Source organism: Armigeres subalbatus, chromosome 2 (assembly GCF_024139115.2).
Source record: "Armigeres subalbatus isolate Guangzhou_Male chromosome 2, GZ_Asu_2, whole genome shotgun sequence".
NCBI lineage: Eukaryota > Metazoa > Arthropoda > Insecta > Diptera > Culicidae > Armigeres > Armigeres subalbatus.
This window is the reverse complement of record NC_085140.1, coordinates 375,589,382-375,609,054: the sequence shown is the minus strand read 5'-3', so window position 1 is coordinate 375,609,054 and position 19,673 is coordinate 375,589,382. Positions and strand designations below refer to the sequence as shown.

General features: G+C 45.9%; 1 protein-coding gene across 2 annotated transcripts in view; it reads left to right on the top strand.

Moving 5' to 3' along the window:
• Positions 1-19,673, top strand: part of LOC134213114 (carcinine transporter) — a 53,990-nt gene that overhangs the window by 20,917 nt on the left and 13,400 nt on the right. For both annotated transcript variants that reach the window (XM_062691726.1, XM_062691727.1), the window contains exons 3-5: positions 6,981-7,154; positions 7,364-8,214; positions 8,287-8,506. In XM_062691726.1, the coding sequence (XP_062547710.1) occupies positions 6,981-7,154; positions 7,364-8,214; positions 8,287-8,506 (1,245 nt within the window). The remainder of the gene's footprint in view (positions 1-6,980; positions 7,155-7,363; positions 8,215-8,286; positions 8,507-19,673) is intronic.

The window sequence follows — 19,673 nt, the reverse complement described above, 5'->3', positions numbered from 1 at the left end:
TTCATTGGTATTTTTTTTAGTAGTTCCTTTGAAAATTCCTTTAAGAATTCCTACAATCGGAAATCCCCTTTGGAAAAAAAAAAACCTTTGAAATCAGACTTAGGATTTTTTTTCTTATAAATTCCTTCAGGAATTTGTTTTTGGAACTTCCTATAAAAGCTCTTCCAGTAATTCTTCAACAATTTCTTTTGAAACTCTAGGAAGATTATTTTGGGTATTCTCTTGAAATTTCCCTCTGGAATTTATTTAGAACTTTCTCTAGGATTTTTTTTCCCAAATTTCCTTTAGCAATTCCTTCGGACATTCCTCCTGAAATTCCTTTAGCAACTTTTCCAGAAATTCCTGTAGATCTCCGAAAATTTCTTTTAAAATTCCTCTAAGAACTCTTTCGGGAATCTCTTCTGAAATTCTTTTGGAAAATCTTCGGTAATTTTGCTTGTAAATTCATTCATTTTTTAAAAATATTTGTTAACTTGCTATTTTTTTAAGTTTATAATAAGTTTAACACTCAAATTCCCTCAGGTGTTTCTTCGAAAATTCCTTTAAAATTCGGCTGATTTATTAGGAGCCGAATTGTGTATTTTTGGATTTATTGATCGAATCGTATCAGCCGAAACCTATATAAAAGTTCATTTAATCATCGTACAATGTTCTGTGAAATTGTTCTGCAGCATACCAACTGCCGTTCTTGTAATTCTGAGGTCAATCGAGCAATCAGAACCAATTTCCAGATCGAATAAGTGACGGAGGTGTATTTTCCTATACATTTTGGCTGAAATCCCCATACAAACTTCAATTCAAATGCGCCAGCTTATGCAACATGCGATTGAGCTGAAATTTTCAGAGATTGATTTTCTCACCCAAAGACACAATCCTGGGTGCCCCGTGGAATTGAACGACTTTTTGTTTCCTGGGCCAGTCTACTGTACATACACACATATTTTTCATTAATAAAGTTAAAAAAACACAATTCCTCTGAAACTTTTCCAGGTATTTCATAAGACATTCCATTCCCCTGGAAATTCATCTAGTAATTCTTTCGGAATTTCCTCCGCCATTTCCTTTCAAAATTCTAGGACGAACTTTTAGATAGCAGATATAATTTCCAAAGGAATTACCGACATTCTTAAATTCCTTCAAGATTTTTTTTTGACATTCCTCCAAGAATTCCTTCTGAATTTTCTCCAGGGATTCCTCCAGAAAATCATCCAAAAATTACTACAAAGATAGATCCAGAAATTCCTCAAGACTCTAAGCAATTTCTTCAGGTTCATTCCTTCAGAACTTTCTTCAGGACTTCCTTCGGAAAATATTTCAAGAAAACCCCGAAATTTATTTGGGTATTGTTTATCAAATAAAGTATTGCGTATTTATTTATTAGTTTGTTGGATTATCCTGTTGAAAGGAGATTCTCTCTATCTTCGCGTAAGTGTCTCTACTCTGCCTCGGATATTCATCTAGTATTTCTTTCGGAATTTTCTTCGCTATTTGCTTCCAAAATTCTAGGACGAAATTTCGGATATCTCCGTACGAATTCCAAGAGAACTCCTAAAGAAATTGCCGACATTCTTGAATTTCTTTAAGAATTTGGTTGGACATTCCTCCAAGAATTCCTTCAGAATTTCCTCCAGACAATCATCCACGGGGATAAATCCAAAAATTCCTCAAAATTCTAAGAATTTTCTTCAATTATTCCTTCAGAACTTCCTCCAGGAAGTCCTTCGGACATTATTTCAGGAAAACCAAGAAATTTCTTTGGGATTTTTTTATAAAAATAAATTAAGCCCGTTTTTTAGAACAATTCTGGCAATTTGAGTAAAAAGAGGAGTGAAGGAAATGTTCAATTTGATGGGTCACGTGTTCCATCGTGCTCCAGAAGCCAAGTTAGTATTTTTGCATTCGCTTATCAGGAAGCTATCACAATGATACTCCATGCTCAAAGAATTTAAAAAAATCCTACCAGACTGGGAATCCAAATTCAACTTTCAACACTATGACTTGTAGCCGCAAATATAAGCACTAGACCAATCAAGATATGTAACATTCAAATCTTTTAAAAGATGATGAACCACCCAATGCGACCAGAATGAGGTTATTCCACATGAAGTTACATATGAGATTAGAAGTTCATCGCTACGCTCGTTAATTTGTAGGTCTGTTGCCAAGAAGTTCTTGGATGACCTAGCATTTAACACGCCAATGCTGGTAAAAGTGACAGAGATAAAAACAAATCTGCTAAAGGTATAACAGCTATTTAATCAATGCCTGATAGGTTGCCTGCCTTGGTCCGGAAGCCTCCTTTTAAGAGGCTCGGAAGCCTCCTTTTAAGAGGCTCGGAAGCCTCCTTTTAAGAGGCTCGGAAGCCTCCTTTTAAGAGGCTCGGAAGCCTCCTTTAAAAGGCTCGAAGCCTCCTTTAAGAGGCTCGGAAGCCTCCTTTAAGAGGCTCGAAGCCTCCTTTAAGAGGCTCAGAAGCCTCCTTTTAAGAGGCTCGAAGCCTCCTTTAAGAGGCCTCGGATGCCTCCTTTTAAGAGGTTCGGAAGCCTCCTTTAAGAGGCTCAGAAGCCTCCTTTAAGAGGCTCAAGCCTCCTTTTAAGAGGCCTCAGAAGCCTCCTTTTAAGAGGCTCAGAAGCCTCCTTTTAAGAGGCCTCAGAAGCCTCCTTTAAGAGGCTCAGAAGCCTCCTTTAAGAGGCTCAGAAGCCTCCTTAAGGAGGCTCAGAAGCCTCCTTTAAGGAGGCTCTCAAGCCTCCTTTAGGAGGCTCAGAAGCCTCCTTTAGGAGGCTCAGGAAGCCTCCTTTCAAGAGGCTCAGGAAGCCTCCTTTTAAGAGGCCTGGAAGCCTCCTTTAAGAGGCTCAGAAGCCTCCTTTAAGAGGCTCGGAAGCCTCCTTTAAGAGGCTCAGAGCCTCCTTTAAGAGGCTCAAGCCTCCTTTAAGAGGCCTGGTAGCCTCCTTTAAGAGGCTCAGAAGCCTCCTTTAAGAGGCTCTCAAGCCTCCTTTCAAGAGGCTCAGAAGCCTCCTTTCAAGAGGCCTCAAGCCTCCTTTCAAGAGGCTCGGAAGCCTCCTTTTAAGAGCCCTCAGAAGCCTCCTTCAAGAGGCTCAGGCCTCCTTTCAAGAGGCTCGGAAGCCTCCTTTCAAGAGGCTCAGGAAGCCTCCTTTCAAGAGGCTCAAGCCTCCTTCAAGAGGCTCAAGCCTCCTTTCAAGAGGCTCTGGAAGCCTCCTTTCAAGAGGCTCAGAGCCTCCTTTCAAGAGGCTCAGGAAGCCTCCTTTTAAGAGGCTCAGTAGCCTCCTTTTAAGAGGCTCAGAGCCTCCTTTAAGAGGCACGGAAGCCTCCTTTCAAGAGGCTCAGGAAGCCTCCTTTCAAGAGGCTCAGAAGCCTCCTTTTAAGAGGCTCAGGCCTCCTTTCAAGAGGCTGGAAGCCTCCTTTCAAGAGGCCTGGAAGCCTCCTTTCAAGAGGCCTGGAAGCCTCCTTTCAAGAGGCCTCAGAAGCCTCCTTTCAAGAGGCTCAGGAAGCCTCCTTTCAAGAGGCTCAGAGCCTCCTTTCAAGAGGCCTGGAAGCCTCCTTCAAGAGGCCTGGAAGCCTCCTTTCAAGAGGCTCAGAAGCCTCCTTTCAAGAGGCTCAGAAGCCTCCTTTCAAGAGGCCTCAGAGCCTCCTTCAAGAGGCCTGGAAGCCTCCTTCAAGAGGCTCAGGCCTCCTTTCAAGAGGCTCAGAAGCCTCCTTTCAAGAGGCTCAGAAGCCTCCTTTCAAGAGGCCTGGAAGCCTCCTTTCAAGAGGCTCAGAGCCTCCTTCAAGAGGCCTCAAGCCTCCTTTCAAGAGGCTCAGAAGCCTCCTTTCAAGAGGCCTCAAGCCTCCTTCAAGAGGCTCCAAGCCTCCTTTCAAGAGGCTCAGAAGCCTCCTTTCAAGAGGCCTGGAAGCCTCCTTTCAAGAGGCCTCAAGCCTCCTTTCAAGAGGCCTCAAGCCTCCTTTCAAGAGCTCAGAAGCCTCCTTTCAAGAGGCCTCGAAGCCTCCTTTCAAGAGGCTCGGAAGCCTCCTTTCAAGAGGCTCGGAAGCCTCCTTTCAAGAGGCTCGGAAGCCTCCTTTCAAGAGGCTCGGAAGCCTCCTTTCAAGAGGCTCGGAAGCCTCCTTTCAAGAGGCTCGGAAGCCTCCTTTCAAGAGGCTCGGAAGCCTCCTTTCAAGAGGCTCGGAAGCCTAATTTTAAGATCAAATCTTATGTCACACTAACATTTCTTTCCTTTCCCAACTGACTGGCACCGTTATTGATCTTTATTCAGGGTTTGCAGAAATCGCTCTCAATAGATAACGAACAGCGATAAAAGAGAGGCAAAAACTGTTCCGAATCATAACAAGCTATGATAACAAATATATCAAACTTGTATACAAGTGTGAAAAAACACAATCGGATCGGTAGCCCCACAGAAAAATTGTGATTCTCGCTTTGTTTTCGCTCCTTTCGTGTTGGTTACTGCACAGCTGTGTAGAACAAGTTGAAATGCATCATCAGAGCCAGTGCTCCCCGCATTTGGAGCTTTGTAGAAGAAATTTATCATGGCATCCCGAATCAGTTCTGTATCATGACAGCTTGCGAAAAAAGTCTCTCGCGGTATGCTACATATCGTATACGTATATAAGGACTGTATCGAAAATAAGTTATCCACTTTCAAAGTGTTGCTACTCAGAAACTCACGAAGGTATTGGTTTGTTTTACCCTGTATTCGACATATTCGTATGTTAAGTTTCAAATCAAAATTTGTTTTTCTGTTGAAAATTCGTTGTTTCCGATGTATCTCAAATTGAAAGTGATATGGAAATTTGAGTTTTGGACACATGGCTCCGTAAGAAGGGCATCGAGATGGATAATTTGACCAAGCGTTTCGCTATCCACCCCCAAAGGTAAAAATTCATGGTCAACAAGCTTGGGGAACTACACGTTCGCTAATCTGTCGGAAAAAGGAAGAAAATCAAAATCAAGTGACCGGAATTTGGACCAGAAAGTAATCATGTTTTAAAACGAGGCAATTTTATGCCGATTTGTGACCAGGAAGAAAAATACTTGAATAAATGTTGGAATATGGCAATATTTATTCAGTGTTATATTTTTCCATAATACTTAACAAACAGAATTAACATATATTGCTAGATAAATTTTAATAAATTTTTAAAATCCATCCGATTTTATTCAAATAAAATAATGTGGATAGCTTATTTTCGATACAGTCCTTAGAGATGATAAGTGAGAGACTTGTTCTTTCTCTTTAGGATTCAATCCCTGTCTATATTTGAGGGCTGCTGAAACGTGTCCTTCCAGAATAGGTATGGTAGATCCCAATTTTTATTCACTTGTATCGTAGTGCAATTTACACCAGTCTGATCAGTCACGGAGTAGCAACCATTGACAAGTACTATCAGTCTAAGATAAATTAAGCTAAGCTATATTATTGTTTATATTTTCAACTTTTGGTTAATTCACCTAAAAATCTTATAAAATTTAATAAATTAACTGAACCTCCCCTATGACTTGCAGAAATTGTTCAACAATTTTATGGAAGTGCAGAAACTATTAAAAACTTGAAAACTTCTTGGAAAATACTCAATACATCATTGAACATTATTTGGAATCCAGTTTTCCGCGAGCGGTAATGGCCGCCAGCTTGCCTGCGAATTAGTCTCTGATTTGACATTTGTGTAGGTCAACTGCACCTACTGCTCCGAGTATTCTGTCCTGATCAATGTGGAATATAAGAAGCTGTTGATTAAGTGAACTCAGTTGACCTCCACAAACGTCAAATCAGAGACTAACCCGCAGGCTAGCTGGCAGCCATTACCGCTTGCGGAAAACTGGATAGAAGGGATACCCAGAAATCCTCACTCTGAGGAGCCTTTCGGAAAACTATTTTCCTTTACATTTACGGCCTTACGGAAACCTCAACATTTGAAACCTTCAAATCTCTGATTACCTTTGAATGATATTTGTTTTATCTAGAACAGTATTGATGATATTAGATACTTTAGTTATCCAGAATGTTCTTACCAAAATCATGCGTAGGACATGTCCTACTTCTCCCACCCACTCCCGGCGCCACTGTTCCTGAGGTTGGTCGAATCCTGGCCAGCACCACGGGGAGGTAGGGATAGGAGTTGCTATGGGTAAGACGCTAAGGACTCCGAAATGAGGTCTATTTTATTCCTTCAAATACGCATTACCCAGCATTTACCATCTCTGGCTTGGTAATATCCTGCCTTTATAGATCTAACTATGCATATCGTTTGTGTGGAGTAGCCATCGAGCAAGTAAGTGCGTGTTTCAGTCGTAGGAAAGTAATAAAATATCTATTTCGTGTTCGGTGGCTCATGCGCATGTATTGCGCTTTGCTCCGGTTGAGACAAGAGTGATCTTCAATGCGCGTTTGGTCGTCCAAAACGCGATTCTCCTCAGTTTTCATATGCCACCGTGCATGGTTTAACTTTTTTCTCGTAGCGAAACAGCGAATTAGTGTTATTCCCAATCCCATAGATCGCATCACTTACCGAAGTGAATCCAGATAAATTATCCTTTGTAACTAAAACGATATCCTGTCCCAAGACAATCGTGGAGATGCAGAGGTATACTCAGTCTCTAGTAGCAACGAGAGTCTGACTAACAATCCTTCCTTTCCTAAATGACCGTAAGGACGTGGCCGACGCCTTTATTGACTTTAGATATTTGTGTTCCCGAAACGTGTACATTGAGAATGGGTAGCTAGTCCCAAGCTTCATTTATTGTGTTCTCTGTACAATTTCGCATGTTCTAGTTAATCACGGAGTAGCAACTACGATTTGTGGGACATGAGCATGTTTGTGTGATTTCAATGTCCTTCTTTCAAATCGTCTTGTACAGTTATAATCATATATCTAACGAACAGATCACGATTAGGTAACATTAGGAAAGTAGATGTGTTCAATTTTATTATCTTGTGATGACTTTTTTTCTTATTATATTTATCTCGCAGCATGACGGACTGGAGGAGTTCAGCAAGTGCTCTCGATATGCGGTGGATTGGAAAGCATTGCTAGCTAGTAATGACTCTTCGTCTATTATTCCTAACAATTCCTGGCCGGTGGAGCACTGTCGCGATGGGTGGGAATTCAATAGTTCCACCGTGATATCATCGATAGTGATTGATGTAAGTATACCTACCTACATTGTAAGATTCATTTTGTTGCATTTTTTCGCTCATTTCAAATTGAAATGATTGAATCAAGTCGATGAAATATGTACTCTTTGCATTGGTAAAAATGTGCATTTTTGGTTATACAATTATTCTTGAACATTCATACGAATCACCTTACTCTGCTTTCTACAAACTATCATTTTTTCTTCCATTCATTCCAGTATAATCTAGTCTGTGAATACGACATTTATCCCACATTGGGACTAGTAGCTCTGAACACTGGAGGCCCGGTCGGAGTGTTTCTCTTCGGTATGCTCAACGATCGTGCTGGACGCAGAACATCGTACTTCTGCTGTCTGGCAACGCTGCTTTTCGGCAGTTTTATCACCGCTGCCAGTAGAAGCTTTTCGATGTGGGCGTTGAGCAGAGTGATCGTTGGCCTCACCATCCCAGCAGTGTACCAAATTCCGTTCATCATCGCACTGGAACTGGTAGGGCCAAACTACCGTTCGTTCGTTACCGTAATGACCTGCACCTTCTACACTTTAAGTCTGATGATGCTCGCCGGTGTAACCTACCTGATACGGGACTGGGTGGAACTCACTTTCTACACCTCAGTGCCGTTTCTGTTGTATTTCCTTTACCTGTTTGTGATGCCCGAATCGCCACGTTGGCTTCTGATGAAAGGCAGACTCGAAGAAGCGTTACAAATCCTCGAAAAAATGGCTAGAATCAACGGTAAGCAGTTTCCGGCGGCGTTCAAAAGCAAACTCCAGTTGAGGGTTCAGGCGGAAAAGAATAGGACCGAGAAAAGGAAGGAGGTGTCGATTGGTCCTTTTGACCTCTGCCGCACGCCAAACATGAGACTGAAAACAATCCTTATTACGTTGAATTGGTTCGTCAATGAGACGGTGTATCTCGGTCTGAGCTATTACGGGCCATCGCTGGGGGAGAATCAGTATTTGAGCTTCTTCCTATCATCGCTGGTGGAGATACCAAGTTACTTGGTGTGCTGGGTCGCAATGGACCGCTGGGGTCGACGATGGCCCATGTGTATGCTGATGATTTTGGGGTTTGTAGAATCTTTTGATTCATACTTATTATAACATCCATGGAAAATAAGCTAATTCGTGGTGTCTTTCAGGGGTATTAGCTGTGTGGCGACAGTGGTTTTACCGGAGGATGCCGTGATGGAAACATTGTGCCTTTATCTTCTGTCGAAATCAATGATATCGGCATCATTCCTTATAATCTACCCTTTCGCCGGAGAGCTGTACCCTACACAGGTGCGGGGTGTTGGAATCGGAACATCCAGCTACATCGGCGGTTTGGGATTGATTGTTATTCCATTCATAACATATTTGGTAAGTACACGTTTTTTCTTTTACTTTTCTTTCTATCCTGATATTTATCAAACATACAATTTCAAAATGATCAGCAGTTTGACATCGGAAATTCATTTGAAAGTCAATCATTTTTTTAAATCTATATACATAAAAATAAATTTCTGTCTGTCTGAACCTTATAGACTCGGAAACTACTGAACCGATCGGCGTGAAAATTTGTATGCAGAGGTTTTCTGGGGCGGGGAAGGTTCTTAACGTGGTTCGAGACCCCTCCCCTCTTTGAAAAGGGGGGCTCCCATACAAATGAAACACCAATTCCTTCATAACTCGAGAATTTTTCAAGCAAATGGAACCAAAACTGAGATATGGAGGTTTTGGAAGGGAAGATATGTTTTTGTAATGGTTCGAAACCTTCTCAAAAGGGGGGCTGCTCCCATACAAATAAAGCATAATTTTTTGCATAACTCGATAACTAATTAGAAAATAAATCAATTTTAGGCGAAACAAAGTTCGTCGGGTCTGCTAGTATGTAATATGGAACGAAAGACAGATTCCCTTACTTGCTTATGACATAAATGTATGCCTCCGAAGTAAGTAAGGTAGTAATTAGGATTTACCAACTACTTCCGAGGTGCATGTTTCAGCAGCTCTCAATTGTAGATCAGAGGGCTGGCCAAGTTCTTACAATCAATTAGGCAAGGGGAGGGATGTTAGTGTGTAGTTATTTTTTATTCTTTATTTCTATGCATTTTGAAATGAATATGGTATCGCCAGTGCTAAGGGAGCAACTGGCAGGGGAGGGGGCTAAAAGCAGCGACCCTCAGGTCCGCAAGCCAATGGGAAAAAATACATTACAGAACAGTTGTTCTTCTTTCTTATTATTGGCATTACATCTCCCACAGGGAAATTGCCGCCTCGCAGCTAAGTGTTCATTAAGCACTTCCACAGTTATTAACTGCGAGGTTTCTAAGCTAAGCTACCATTTTTGCATTCGTATATCATGAGGCTAACACGATGATATTTTTATGCTCATGGAAATCGAGACAATTTCCAATCCGATAATTGCCTAGACCGGCACCGGGAATCGAACCCAGCCACCCTCAGTATGGTCTTGCTTTGTAGCCACGCGTCTTACCGCACGGCTAAGGAGGGCCGCAATTAACAATTAACAAAGCAAATTAAAACTATACACTTAAAAATAATACATTGAAATTTTTTGAAAGGTAAAAAATGGACGAAAAAGCGGGACAAAGATCACGACTGTCTTCCACGTGGTGAGTCCTCATCGTCAAACTTCGGCCGGGTGGCCAACTGTGGGTCATCAGTTATACAGGAAATTGAAACGCACTGTTCTCCGAAATTTAATCGCTGCAGTCAGAGAGGAAACCCAATCCTAGCGCATACATCGAACCATAAAACCGACCAAAAATGGAAACCGATATGAAAACTTTTCAGAGCGAAGGATTTCCGCAAAAAAAAAAAAACTATTCGGAGCGGAAGGTTTTCGTAAAAAAACTGATCAGAACGTCAATTAGGCGAATACGATATTCAGATCGCAATCAAGCAAAAGGTAGAATACCGCAGAAAGCATCACTCTGAGAGCGACAATTTTCGTGTTCCTGCTACACAGGAGTTGATCGGTTGGTGTCAATATGAGGAAACGATGTTAGCGTAGTCGGTGAGGAAAACCCCTCCAGCTGACCTTGTTGATATGATGATTTAGGAGCAGAGGGCTTAAGTTCCGGGTTGGGGTGCCCGGGTAGCCTGGTCATTGTGGATGGGACTTACACCCGGGAGGTAGTGCCCGGGAGGCCCAAGCTGAGTCTAGATCTGGTAGTACAGCCCTCCATCTTTGAGGAAGCAGATTAGGGCTGATAGGCTTGCGGTATCGTCAGCCAAGGCATCTCGTATATTCGTCGATATCCCGTAGCTTGGTCGAGGAATGTCAAACTTTGGACAACGGCAGATCACATGTTCTACTGAGTTTTCTACTTCGCAGATTTCACAAACAATCCGAAACGGCCGTTCGCCGAAATTAGGTGAGAATCGGGTGTTCCCTGTACGAAGGCGAGAGATGACTTGCTGGTCCTTGAGGCTGGGCATGTCGTTCCAGGGTGCCGTGGATCCTTTGACCTTCCGTAGCTGCGTGGTCCTGGAATCTGCCTATTGGTTCTCCCAAACCTGGCTGACGATCTTTTTGATCCAGGCTTTAACGTCAGCATGTGGAACCGATGTCGTGAAACGCCGGCCTTGGTGCCCGACTCCAGCAAGAGTGTCCGCAGTGACGTTCCCTGACACCCCACAGTGTACCGGGATCCAGGCAAAGGTTCGACTGTGGATCGCAAGTGAGAATGGCACTGGTCGAATCAGTCAGGACTAGGACCGGTTTGTCGGAAGGAGTTGTAGCGGCAATAATCAGAGCTGCGATCTCCGCTGAGAAGACGCTGCATTGTTCAGGAAGGCTATCCGACACCTTTAGGTTGTTCCCATTAACGCATAAGCCGACTCCTTGTCTCGAAAGGGAACCATCAGTGAAGCGATGCTTGTGGTTTCTAAACTTGGTGTTTAGCAGCTCGATTACCGATCTGCGTAAAGCTTCCGTGTTGTCCCCTCTTTAGAAGCGCCTTGTAATGGAGTGATTTATGTTGGCTGTATAGAAGTGTCAGCTCCTCGCTCCGTGCCAGTGGACTCTAGCCTCTGGGGAGAGGTTGACACCGGCCATCATATGCAGGATCCGATTCCGTTGAACAAGAAGAGGATCCTGTTGTTTCCGGATGTGGCGGAAGCGTATGCTACAGCTTGGGAGGACACCCGTTTTGGCGCAGGCAGCCTCAGCAGGTGTAGAGGGGAGAAGTCTGGATGCTATGGGGAGGTACTGGTTGAAAACTGGGGAGAGTATGTTGACAAGCTCCCGACGTGCTAAACAAGTCAAGTCAGCTCTAGCCCGTAAAGTAGTCTGCTGTCAATCAACGCTTGTCCGATACGATACCAAGTGGCCCTGTTGTTGCTATGCGGCTTCGATAAAGTTCTAACAAGGTTAATCCTCGATTTGCAGCCGGTTTTGATCGCTTGGAAATGAGAGACAAAAGACAGTCCTCGGTCGGTGGAAACTCCGAGGACCCTGACGAATTTCCGATTTGGGATCAGCTGCCCATTAATTTTAAGACTGTTGCCGGAGAGACGATATCCTCCGTTGCAAATATGTCCGTGGACACTTTTCCCGGCCGACATGGTGAAACCGACCGACGTGGCCCACCGATGGACTGCACTAACCGCTGCTTGGGTTCAGATACGCGTTCGTGCCGGAGTGTCTCCGACGACCACAAGCAGGATGTTGTATGGCCCCAAATGGCCGGATCGAATTGTTATAACAGCAGCTATCCGTGGGTGCGTGTGCACGCCACGGAGGTCTGACCAGAAGAGGCCGAGTCATGGCTTGCTGCGCATTGATCGACACGCTGACTGAGGTGTATAATCACACGCTGATGGTAACTTACTCAAACCCCACATTTCCCTTCTTCTCTCATTAAAAAAGGCATAAAGAAATCCTTTAGCATAGAACGCAATGATTTTTTTAAAGTTATTTACGCGAGCCGAAGATGAACATATTGCTTTTGAGAAACCGATCATTTCCTTTGAAAACTAAACTCCAAAATAAACTTGTCTGATCATCGTGGTTTTCAATCGCAGAACAACGAAATGCAATTCAATAGGTTGTATCATTTAAATGTTAAATCAAATTGGTACCTAGCGTTATGGTATTGATCTCACAACAAATATTTTATATTGTAGCAATAATCTGAATATCTTATACCGTCCATTAAATCCAAATGTCAGCTTCATTTATAGTAATACCAGCAAGGTGACTTTCAACATATCGATGTTAAACTTGCTAACAACCGCTTAGAACATGTGTTCCCAAACTGTAGGCCGCGACTCCCAGGGAGGTCGTGGGCTGATCAATAATGGGTTGCGAAAGATGAATCTTGATCCATACTTTTGTCCCACAAATCTATTACAGTCATTAGATTTGGATCTACGTAGTGAATGGAGACCAATGAGCAGCCTGTCTCCGGGCTAGAAGAAAACCGCAAAGGACACGCTTGGCGGAAGTGAGGGAGGAACGCATCGAGCAATTCAAAGCAGCGAGACTGGCTCTAAACAAGGCCATCAAAGAAAGCAAGAAAGCCTGCTTCGACAGACTGTGCCAGAGCGCCAACTCGAACCCATGGGGAGATGCCTATCGGGTGGTGATGGCCAAAACAAGAGGAGCACTGGCTCCTCCCGAGCGATGTCCAACGAGGCTGAAGACTATAATCGAGGCACTATTCCCGCACCACGGCCCAACCCACTGGCCGCCAGCAGCGAGGGTAGCAAATGATGAAGCGGTGGAGAGGGTGACGGTAGAAGAGATATTGACGGTGGCAAAGTCCCTCGACCCGAGTAAAGCACCTGGTCCCCACGGGTTCCTGAATATGGCATTGAAGGCAGCCATAACGACTAACCCGAACATGTTTAGGTTGGCCATGCAGAAGTGTCTGGACGAGAGGACATTCCCGGATATATGGAAGAGACAGCGTTTGGTCCTGTTACCGAAACCTGGCAAGCCACCAGGAGACCCCTCAGCGTACAGACCAATCTGTCTTATAGACACGGTAGGGAAGCTACTGGAGAAGTTGATCCTGAACAGACTGTCGCCGTACGTCGAGGAGGTAGGAGGATTATCGAGCGAGCAATTCGGCTTTCGGAGAGGAAGGTCTACTCTGGGTGCCATTAAATCGGTGGTTGACACTGCAAAGGTCGCCATCGAATGCAAGCGGCGCGGTATACGTTACTGCGCAGTAATAACACTCGACGTGCGGAATGCATTCAACAGTGCGTGCTGGATGGAGATCGCGAACTCGTTGCTTCAGCTGGGAGTACCGGTAGGGCTGTATAAGCTTCTGGGAAGCTACTTTCAGAATCGATTATTGATCTACGAGACAGACGAAGGCTTGGCTACCGCCCCATCACGGCAGGTGTCCCACAGGGATCAATTTTGGGTCCATTGCTGTGGAACGTGATGTACGATGGCGTGCTGCGGTTGAAGCTCCCGCCAGGAGTCAAGTTAGTGGGATTCGCCGATGACGTAACCATGACCGTGTACGGAGAATCCGTCGAAGAGGTCGAATTGACTGCAGCCTATTCGATCAGCCTAGTGGAGGAATGGTTGCGCAGCAAGAAGCTACAGTTGGCGCATCATAAAACGGAGATGATAGTCGTTAACAATCGGAAATCGGTTCAGGAGGCGACAATTAGAGTCGGCGGCTGCGACATCACCTCCAAGAGATCTCTGAAACAATTGGGGTGATGCTCGACGATAAGTTGAGCTTTAAAGTCATGTCGACTACGCCTGCCAGCGCGCGTCGACGGCGATAGCGGCACTATCGAGGATGATGGCGAACAACTCTAGGGTGTGCTCCAGCAAGCGCAAGCTGCTGGCAAGCGTGGCGGTTTCAATACTACGATACGGAGGACCAGCTTGGGTGTCAGCGTTGAGCGTAAACTGCAACGTGCGAAAGCTGGAGAGTACTCATAGGCTAATGTGCCTGAGAGTTATCAGCGCATATCGCACCGTATCTCGCGAAGCGGCATGTGTACTCGCGGGCATGATGCCTATCAAACTGGTGGTAGAGGAAGACGAGGAGTGCTACGCCCTCAGGGGCACCGATAACGCTCGAAGGAATATAAAGGCAGCAACGGTAGCCAAATGGCAGAGAGAGTGGGACAACTCGCCTAAGGGAAGGTGGACCCATCGCTTAGTCCCAAGGGTGTCGGCATGGATTAGCAGACCTCATGGGGAGCTAAACTTTGGCTTGACCCAGTTCTTAACAGGCCATGGATGCTTCAAGTGGTACCTACACAGGTTTGGTCACGCGGCTTCTCCCACCTGTCCGCAATGCCCAGACGTGACAGAAACGGCTGAACACATCCTGTTCACATGTCCACGGTTCGAAACGGAGAAAAGTGCGATGTTGAGGCATGCGGAACGGACACCAACACCGATAACATCGTCATAAAAATGTGCCAGAACCCAGAACAGTGGAGAGCGGTTGCAAGAGCGACGTCCAGGATAGCCGACATCCTGCAACGAAGTTGGCGCATAGAGCAGCAGCAGGCAGCCGTTACGGATAGCGGACCATGAGTCGTGGAAGTCGTGAATATATATGTCGATAATGGATGGGAACGACAGCGTCGCAACTGTATTCAGCTTGCGGCGAGCGCGTAGCCGCAGAACGTGGCGAAACGGCCGGGTTCGGAGGAGCTCCCGCTTTCGGGGAACTTCTCGTCGGAGTAGGTTAGATCCGCCGTCGGGGACTATCCGAGTCGTTCGCGATCGCGACCGAGGCGGGAGCTAAATGGCTCAATGAATAAGGTGAGAGCTGAATGGGTCAAGGCAAATGAAACTCGGTTATCGGAGTAGGCTAGGTCCACCGCCGGGGATCAGCTGAGTAGACCGTGGCGTGCGAATGTACCGGCTTCGGGTCGTCGGGGCACCATTGAACTGGAAGTTATCTCCACCCGGAATCTTTGGATTGACCTCGGCACTCGCCCGGTCACCCGTTGAGACGGGTCGTCGGTTACGGGGGAGCTTCCGACGTCGGGGAACTCCCTGTCGGAGTAGGATTGATCCATCGCCGGGGACTATCCGAGTAGTCCGCGACCAAGGTGAGAGCTGAATGGCTCATCGGTTAAGCAAGAAGCTGAAAGGCGCAGTTCATGGGAAATCAGTTAATCGGAGTAGGCTAGGTCCACCGCCGGGGACCAGTTGAGTAGATCGTGCCGCGTGAATGCACCTGCTTCGGGTCGTCGGGGCACCACTGAACCGGAAGCTATCTCCACCCGGAATCTTTGGCCTGACCTCGGCACTCGTCCGGTCACCCGTTGAAGTGAGAATGTGCGTAGGACTTGAGCGGATCTATGAACATGCATACCAGGTGAATGTGTAGTGTTGGTAATGTAACAGCCATCCACGAATGCGGGTCGTCGGTATCGGGGGAGCTTCCGCCGCCGGGGGACTCCCCGTCGGAGTAGGGTAGATCCGCCGCCGGGGGACTATCTGAGTAGCTTGCGAGCACGTTGAGAGCTAAATGGCTCTAAAAATAAAAAGTAAATTAGATGCGTTGCTGAATGGCACAAGGAAAAAAAAGTAAAGGGCTAAAGGGCCCACGCTTTTGTGTGCTTGCTGGCACCAATAAGGGAGCCAAAGGGCTCAGACGTATGACAAAACATCGAAGAGAGGCACTGTGAAAGGTGTTGTTTTGGGAGGAGTACTTTTAGTACTGCTTTCCCCACAGAAGTAATACTGAAAGAGTAGTCCTGGGGGAATTGTGCATTAGAAGAGAGGGTAACTCAAGTAACCTTCTGTTGCTTGGGTGGGTTTAGTGGGTCCGGCGGTCTGGCCTTCTGCCAACCGCGTCAACCCCACTCCCTGAGTGATAATTTCAGGTGTCTGTATGCAGATTTGCCTTCATCCCCCTATAAAAAAAAAAAAAAGACCAATGAATTTTGAGATTTTGTCAAATGCAATGAAATTCAAACAATTAAAATCCAATTCAAATTCAATCCAATTCTAATAAAAATTCAAGCCACATTCAATCCAATTCCAATCAACATCCAAACCTAATCTAATCTAAATCCAATCCAAATCCAATCCAAATCCATTCCACATTCAATCCAGATCCGTTCCACATCCATTCCAAATCCAATCCAATCAAAATGTAATCCAAATCCTATCCAAATCCTATCTAAATCCGTCCCAAATCCAAATCCAATCAAATGAAATTCTAAACCAAATCTAAATCAAATCCAATCCAAATCCAGTCCAAATCCAGTCCAAGTCCAACCCAAATCTAATCCAAATCCGTTTCAAATCCATTCCAAATCCAATCCATATCCAATTCAAATCCGTTCCAATCAAATCCAAATCAAACCAAAATCTAATCCAAATCCAAATCCTTAGACTTGACAGTAAGCTGAATTGGTCTTCAGTGTCTCGTACTCGTACGTAGTCGAGTCAAGTACGAGACACTGAAGACGGCCTTACTGTCGAGGTCGAAATACGTATCTGTCAAGTGTTCAGGACGGCGCCCTATCGTCTGAATAATTTCTCCCGTGTACCTACTGCCAACTGTGAGGAACGAACAAAAAACAACCGCACCGATGACTTCGTAGCCGATCATTACAGTCCACCTAATACAGTACAAAACAGATAGCAAACGAGACACACGTAGTACACAAAGTTGAGACCGTCAATACAAGTGATTATTTTATAGATTTGATAATTAATGTTTGTTGGACAGGATTCACACATAAAAGGGACTGAAAATGTAAGCTAAACACTCAATTTGTTATCTTACTTATAACTAAATCATGCAAATTATGAACTAAATTGTAAAATTTCCTATTCATGCAAAATTGAACTTACGAACTATGTTTGAACTTAATACTAATTGAAACAATATATTTTGCAGCTAAAAGCAACTCCACAACCCAAAAACGAGTTCGCTCTTTGGATTGTCCGAAACAATCATTACCTGTCGCAACAAATCTTTTAGATTTTTATCCGCGACCGTTTCAACAACGCTCACGAGGTAGCCAGAAAGAGATGGCGGCGGCCAGATATAATTGTTCATGCGGTAAACCGATCGTCGGAGGAGAGAAGACGACACAGTGTATCGAGTGTTTGCGTTTCATTCATTCCGCGTGTGCAATTATCGGTCGGTGTACCGGTGGTGAAAGTGTTCTATGTGCGCGTTGCTATCAGCGAGAGCATCCACCTCCCCCTTCGTCTACGAGGCGGTCGACAAGCTCTTCTGCTCGAGCCAGGCTTTTGCTTGATTTGCAACGGCTCGAGGAAGAAAAATGCTTGCAGGAAAAGGCTGCGGAGGAGAAAGTGAGGCGGGAAAAGGAATATCTCGCGAAAAAGTACGAGCTGATGCAAGCAGAGCTGCTCGAGGGTAGTGCAGCCAGCAGTCGTCGATCTGTATCCAGCATCGAAAAGGTTCATCAATGGCTTCAGGACAAGCCTACCGACAACGTTCAATCCGGCATCGGGCGCAGTGAAATCCCCGCTGGTGTATCGTCTCGGACAGGCACAGTCCACAGGCCCATCCCGCTAGTACCAACGGCAGTCGCTGCAGTTTCAACCCCCAAGTCAGGGCAGCATGCAGAGCTCTCTTTCAGGCTCAATCCGAGCCGGCCACTAAGTCAAGATGCGTCTCGGTGACAATATTCGGATACAATCGGCGAGCATCATGTTGCCCATGTACCACCGGATTATCAAACGCAGGACCCGTTGGATTGGAGCCTGACTTGGGAATTCGCTGATGCACCGATGCCCATTTCAAAACGACGAATCGCAGTGGACTTGGAGGGTATCCAGCAAAAGTTCGGCGGAGTGCAATTACGTCCGCCCAAGCCAAGCCAGCATCCTGCAGGTCGTCCGCTACTGGTGAGCGAACCGGTACTACGTGAAGCCCAGCATAATCCCATCCACGGGGTTTCCACACAGCAGCAGGAGATTCCGGCCACAAACCCAACGTCGGCAAGTGGCGCGGGACAAACCCAAGCGGCGAGCGTGTTGGAACTGATCTTAAACCGATCCCAGCAGACGTCCGGCCTCGAATCAACACCAACCGGACAGGTGACGTCGAAGGTGATTACTACGGTGAGTCAAACGTGCTCTAATAATATTTCGACCAAAATAAGACCATTACAAAGCAATGCTACATTCGACATACCAAAGTTGTCGTCATTTATTCAGCACACTCCCTTCCCCTTGACCGAACCATGCAAGCCCCCCCAAACTAGCCAAAACAATGCGTTCGCCATCAATCCATCATATAGAAGCACCTCACGTCCGCCCGCGACTGCCCCCTCCGTGCGAATTGCAGACTTTCCGCCCGTTTCGTCGTCCAGCTTGCCATTGTCTCGAGTGCAAACAGTTCAAAGCAGTACGGTGCCTATTGCGTCGTCGATTGCTGTCAGCAGTGATCCAGTGGTGCCCAACGTATTTCCACAAGCGTTTCTCCCTTTCGACTCTACCTCTCACCTGCGCCAGTTCCTCAACCGTGGATAAGTGTCCCGACATCTCAACAGCTCACTGCTAGGCACATCGTTCCCAAAGAACTTCCCATATTTTCGGGCGATCCTGTCGAATGGCCGCTGTTCTTGAGTTGTTTCCAGAACACCACCCAGTTATGTGGGTTTTCTCACGGAGAGAATTTAATGCGTCTGCAGCGGAGTCTCAAAGGAAACGCCCTGGAAGCCGTCCGAAGTTTACTGCTGGAGCCCTCATCGGTTCCTATGATCGTTTCGACGCTCCAGACGCTGTACGGTCGTCCCGATCTAATAATCAACTCGCTGCTGCAGAAAGTACGCGCTACTCCAGCCCCAAAACCGGACAAGCTGGAGTCTCTGATATCGTTCGGTCTAGCATGCCAAAACCTTTGCGGTCATCTGCGTGCATCTGGACAAGAGGCCCACTTCTCCAATCCGGCTTTGCTGCAGGAGTTAGTCAGCAAGTTGCCAGCGAACATCAAGCTGGATTGGGCGCTTTTCAAACAAAAGTGCCCTGCAGTCGACCTTGGCACATTTGGCAATTACATGGCGCAGCTGGTGGTTGCTGCAAGTGACGTCGCTCCCTACCAACCATCTACAGAAGCTCGAGTCGGCTCAGACAAAGGAAAGGGAAAAGAGAAGCTGTATGTGAACAGCCATGCATCTGGCAATCCGGTGGACAACGTTGGTAAACGGAATCCTCCAAACAATTCTGGAGGTAAACAGTACCAACCAAAACCGTGCCAAATTTGTGGGAAACAGGGACACAAGGTGCGAGACTGCGACGACTTCAAGAAGTGCAACCTGGAGGAACGTTGGAAGCGCGTTCAGGAGCATTACCTATGCAGACGATGCCTGACAGCACATGGAAAGTTTCCGTGCAAGGCAACTTCGTGCGGAATGGAAGGATGTGAAGAGCGGCACCACAAGCTTTTGCACCCAGGCAAGCCACAGTCAGCAGTCCCAGCAAAGCAGCCAACAGCGACGGAAACCGTCAACGTTCACACCGCTCTGAAAGTATCCACGCTCTTTCGTATAGTACCAGTGACGCTGTTCGGCAACGATCGATCTGTCCACACGTTTG